This window comes from Nanorana parkeri, unplaced genomic scaffold (assembly GCF_000935625.1).
Source record: "Nanorana parkeri isolate BGI_ZX_2015 unplaced genomic scaffold, ASM93562v1 scaffold793, whole genome shotgun sequence".
NCBI lineage: Eukaryota > Metazoa > Chordata > Amphibia > Anura > Dicroglossidae > Nanorana > Nanorana parkeri.
Genome location: NW_017307061.1, coordinates 462,482 through 468,187, shown reverse-complemented (window position 1 = coordinate 468,187; position 5,706 = coordinate 462,482). Strand labels below are relative to the sequence as shown.

The 5,706-nt window shown below is 39.2% G+C and overlaps 1 protein-coding gene across 3 annotated transcripts in view; it reads right to left on the bottom strand.

Annotated features, from left to right (window-relative positions):
- PALD1 (phosphatase domain containing, paladin 1) overlaps positions 1 to 5,706 on the bottom strand; it is a 177,429-nt gene that overhangs the window by 63,830 nt on the left and 107,893 nt on the right. For all 3 annotated transcript variants that reach the window (XM_018564903.1, XM_018564905.1, XM_018564904.1), the window contains one exon: positions 4,268 to 4,372. In XM_018564903.1, the coding sequence (XP_018420405.1) occupies positions 4,268 to 4,372 (105 nt within the window). The remainder of the gene's footprint in view (positions 1 to 4,267; positions 4,373 to 5,706) is intronic.

The following is a 5,706-nucleotide window of genomic DNA, read 5'->3' as shown; positions in this document are numbered from 1 at the left end:
AAAAGGAATAGGGTTTTTTCGGGCGTTCAAAAGGGGGGGGGGGGGTGGACTGTGTTATCATGCTTCTTAAAATTACAAAACTGCAAGGCTTGTGTAAATGAAAGCTATATATGAAATCTGTCAGCAGAAACAGTTTCTGATGTGCAGAAAACCCCAATTACATTTTACAGATACTGTACATATATACAGTAAGTATATAGGAATAAATCCAGGCATCCTGTAAGTGCTAAAAGGGGTTAAGGTGTTCAAAAGGACGCCTGCTAGATTGGTGCTGCTTATTAAAGTCTTGCTCCTTCCTGACTTAAATCTTATGCGTTTCAAAATGTTATTACTAATGTGAGCTGTGAATAAACAGCTACGGGGACTCAATTTATGGTCAAGTCAAAGTAATTTTCCACTGTCACCGATAACATGCAATGCTCTCCCTGCAGACCCATTCCCAAAACAGCAACCTGGTACAGGAAGGTTTTTGAAGCAGATTCTTCTAGCTGTTAAAGATTTGCTGAAAAAAGGTTTGGAATATAGGGGGCTCCAGTGAGACAGTTCTAACAAAACATCTTGCTTCTCATACTAACAATTACTTTTAAAACAGCACACAAGGCAAACAGAGCAGATCTGAGGCTAAACAGTTGATTTTAAGTTCATCCTGGAAATTTTTGTGTCTGTTCATGGTCTTTAGATTTTATAACCAATGTTAAATCCACATGTAAGCTTTCTGTGGTCTTAAATTGGAGTTTCCAGTCGAAAACAACTCAATCCTAGATAGTATCCCCTGCTCTCACACCATCCTAAATTGCAAGGCTTGAATAGCCCAACCTTCTCCTCCTCATCCCCCCCCAAAAAAGGAAAAAATTCTTATATATGACCGAGGCTTCTGGTCTGTTTTTCTATGCGAGGGTGACATCACGCAAAATCCTTTAAGATCCGAGGATCCCATACTTTATGAGAATATGGCAGCTGTGTTTTTTTCTCGGGCCTTGCAATTTTGGATTTTTGGATTAGCATTTTTTGCAAGGTCTGCTTTCACTTAACAATTATGCAGCGTAGAGGTCAGATTTCGCTGAAGTTATATTGAAGCAGTGTTTCTTGTACTACTTTACATTTGATATAGATGCATATTCAATCTTTTTATCGTTTTTGATTTACAAGACTCCAGGTTCAGGAGTTGAGTGTTAACATGAATCTGTACATGTGTTAAAGAGAACACTGGTGTTTATTCTTTGCTTGCTTTTTCATGGAAGTAGTTTATTCTAAAAATCTATGTTAGTATAACCAAAATACCAACTGATATACACTTTGCGGCAACTATACGTTGTTCAGAAACGGGCAACTAAACTAATTAAGGGGCTGGAGGACCTAAGCTATAAGACAAGACTACTAAATTTAAACTTGTTCACGCTAGAAGTGAGGAGACTAAGAGGGGACATGATTTTGATGTACAAAATGTTTAGTGGTAATAACAACATCTGCAACAAACTTTTTACTGTAAACTCAGTAACAAGGACTAGAGGCCACCACCTAAAACTGGTGGAGAAAAGATTTAACCACAAGGGGCGTAGGGGCTTTTTTTCCAGTTAGAGCGGTTAAAATCTGGAACTCGCTGCCACAAGCAATGGTATCAGCAAAGAATATTGAATCATTCAAAAAGCATTTGGATACCTTCCTCAGAGACCACAACATACAGGGGTACATGTACTCTTAAAAACTAGACCACACAGGGACACACAAACATGCACAAAGGTTGGACTTGATAGACCTGTGTCTTTATTCAACCTCAAATACTATGTAACATCTGCTGTATTCACTTTGTAAAAAAATAATTCAAAATATATATATTTTTTTTAAAGATAACAGGTTCTTTGCGTTATGTGTTTGATAAGATTTAAAATATGACTTCTGGGATGTAATCCGGTCAAAAAGTTCTTAGTCCACTGCTTTTTTATTCTGTAACAATTAAAAATTTGTCTGTTGGGAGAGCGGCCTTGTCCCTGCACTAATGTAGAACAAAAGTATTTTACTGAAAGAGTAGTTGATGCTTGGAACATACTGTAGATCCAGCAGATAGTGAGTCGGTCAACCGTAAGTGAATTTTAAAACATGCTTGGGATAAACAAAGATCTATACTTAGACAAAAAGATTAAAAAGAAATAAAAATATATTTTAAAAAAAAGGGCAGACTTAATGATCTTTTTCTGCCGTCTCCGATGATGCTATGAAAATGAAAACACAATGGGGGAAATTAAGCAAAACTGGGAGCAAAGGAATCTGGAGCAGTTGCCTATGGCAACCAAGTAGCTTCTCGCTTCAGTTTGTTCAGTTAAGGTTTGAAAATGAAAGGTGGATGCTGATTGGTTGCCATAGACAACTGCTGCAGATTCTGTTTGCTCCAGTTTTGATAAATTCCCCTCATTGAGGGGAATTTATCAAAACCTGTAGCAGACAAAATCTAGAGCATTTGCCCAGGGCAACCAATCAGCTTCTCTCTTCAGTTTGTTCAGTTAAGAGAGAGAAGTTGATTGGTTGCTGTTGGAGTGCAATTTAGATATTACAGTTGCCGTGCACATTTGCTCCAGATTTTGTCTTCTCCAGTTTCGATAAGTTACCCCTCAAATGTATTCCTTTGAATCATTTTAATTAGTTGCTACTCTGACTAATACTCCTCTTTCACTGGTTCTGCCACATATTCCCCAGACAGTCTTGAGAGGGTAAAGAATTGCCTCTTGTTATTAGAAACTGTTTTTCGGTTGTTTGGAACTGCATTGTAAGTAAGTGCGCCCCTGGGTGTTGGAACTCAGGTGATATCTGTTTTGTACTGTTGTACTGTATGACTATATAGAAACTCTAATAAAAACAATAAAAAAAAAAAAAACATGGCCTATCAAATTATAGCTTGACAAACGTGACATATTTTGGAACATATTGTTCCATGCCACTGGTATCAGAAGTGATTTCCTGATCATATGGCAGTATCAACAAGAGAATCTAACGACTTCTGCGTGATCTTCCTGTAAGAAGGACAGATGATGCTTATCTATCAGACAATCTGCTAGGACGTTGTAAATGTTGACATTTCCTTCGGATGCTCGGAGTCTGTTATAAGAATTAATGAATGAGGCATGAAGACTGCAGTTTCTAAGCACACTCTTTTGACAGAAACATGCAGAAATATACAGATCTCCATGAAAGTGTTCTGTTGGAATGAATCTTGAATTCCTGATGCTTCCTGAATGTAAAAAACTGAGAGGTGGCCAGTCTTTCTCCGCAACTCTAAAGGAACTTGTCACCAAGACACATTTTAAGCGTACAAAATACACCTTCCTGACACTGTTTACATCAAGTCTGTCCTGTTTATACTGCAAGATCCGATTGTTATGAATCTGAAAAAAACAGCGTTTCCTTCCTTTTTTAAACTAACAGCCCAAATGCTGCCAGAAGAGCTTGTGATGTGTACCGCACAGTTAGAGGAGGACTTTCTTGAAGCTGCGGAGAAGAGGACACCTGGCTGAGTCTTCACAATCATGTGCAGAACAGAACAGCTGTTAAAAACACAGCAAGAAACTGAAACACTGTCACCTTCAGAGGTGAAATTTAAGGAAAATCAAATGAATACATTATTAGTTTACTGCAGTGAAGTGGGAGTATCTTAAAGCGACACGGTCATGATATTAATTGAGGCCTCCATTACTAAACTCCTTTTTTTTTGAGAATTCTAGTTCCCTGGCTGTCATTTTGATACCTTGACTCCAATGCTGTCAGAGTCATTGACCGGCAAAAGTGCAGAGAATAGAAAGATTAGTTCTCACACTTTTCTGACACTCATTTACAATTCACAATCATGGTTTTGGGACTGTGATTGAAACATATTGAAGCCAGGGATCCAGCAGTTTTAGGAGGAGGTCTGCAGTGGCTGCCCCCATTTTTCACTCATATTTCACCGATACTTGAAAGAGAACCAGCCAGGAATTGGATCTCAAGTTGTCATAAAAGCTGTACCTCTTATGGATAGGTGTGTCTGTAGTTATTCACTTTCCATATGTTCCTGTCAGAGCTGAAATGGCAGTCTAGTGTTTGACTCTCCATGGAGGCCAACCTGGATCCTCCCTGAGTTCAGGGAGGGTAAAATGTTCAGTTAACAAGGCTTTCGTTCGGTTTCATGTATTCTTGACAGCACCATCGTTATAGGACAGTTTTGAGTGTCTGTTAAAGTATTGAACTACTGGACATATGACATTTTTACTCTAGCAAGGTAAAAGAAGAAAAAAAATACCTGAATTTGGTAGTCTTCACCAATGCCCTCAAGCTTTTTCTTGAATTCATATATGGCTGATTTTATATCATGCATTTCAGAACATAAGGCAATGGCATGATCGACCTATGGTAGAAACAACATCATCAATATTTATTTACATATTACACAGTTAATGTGCTCATAGTCACAAAAGCATCATTGCCCAGACCAGCTTATTTTGGCCAGAATGGAGAAGATCCCATGTCTATGGAACCCAGCACACCAGGCAGACTGATTCAGGGAAGGAGGTGCGGCGTTGCTGCTCAATTAGGACCAAGCTCTAATGTTGTTCCTTTGCATGAAGCGGTTATCAATAAGCATACAAGTGGCAAATATTACCCAATACAATAACATGTGCATTTCTTTGTGCGCACAGAAACAAAATGAGCAGATTATGTAAATGCATTACCATAACTGGGTATGCAAAAGTATCAGTTCTATTGCACAATTAAAGCCTAGCTCCAGCCAATTTTTTGTTTTTTGCACAGGGAGGGAATTTTGGAATATCATACAGGTATGTTCCTGTAACAATGACATTAAGTGATAGGACTTCTTTTTGATGGGGACAGAGACACCAAGAAAAGTACATTTATTTAGTAGAGGGGTAAAGGGTTTTTATTGCTCTCAGTGTCTCCCTGTTAGCATATTGTTTTTAGAGATTATCTTACAGCCCCAAATAAGTTTAAATTTAAGTCTATAGTTAGTGTCCTTTCACACGGGCATTCCAATCATGTCTGCCTGTCAGTTTTTCAGGTGGATCAGATCGAAAACCCCGGTTCTAAACAGACATGGGTCCATTTACATAAGAGTACCCCAACACCGATCAGGTCCAGAAAACCAAACGGATCAGAGTTCTGTATTGGCGGGCCTGATTGTGATGGATCGGGGGGTATTCTGATGTAAATGGGCACATGTCCGACTCCCCATAGACCAATATGGGTCCGGTAATTTCAGCTTTTACCTACATTGCAAGATGGAGGAAAAAACTGGACACAACGGTGACATCTGTTCCGAACTGCTCTGATCAGTATGGAATCAGAGTACGGATCCCCTGCTGATCAGAACTAAAGGCGTCTGTGTGATAAGGGCCTTAAGGCACAGAAAAACCTTTATCCAACCATCTTTTGTTTCTTTTTGTAATCAGCGCCAGCAGAAAACCCTGTTGCCCGACATTTGGCTGCAGATAGAGATATCTACTCTGTTTAAAAGCAGTGGTCTCTCTGTAATGGTTCAACATGCTTTCCCGGCTTAATCAGACTTACTCACAGCTCTGCAATCAGTGGGGTGCGTGAGCATTGCTGGCGGCTGCGCAGCACTGCGGTGTTCAAACACTCAAAATATCGTTATGTCGGGGATAGGTGGTTATTAAAATGAAAAGGGTAAAAGTGTCAAAATGCATATACAAAATAGATGTTGGT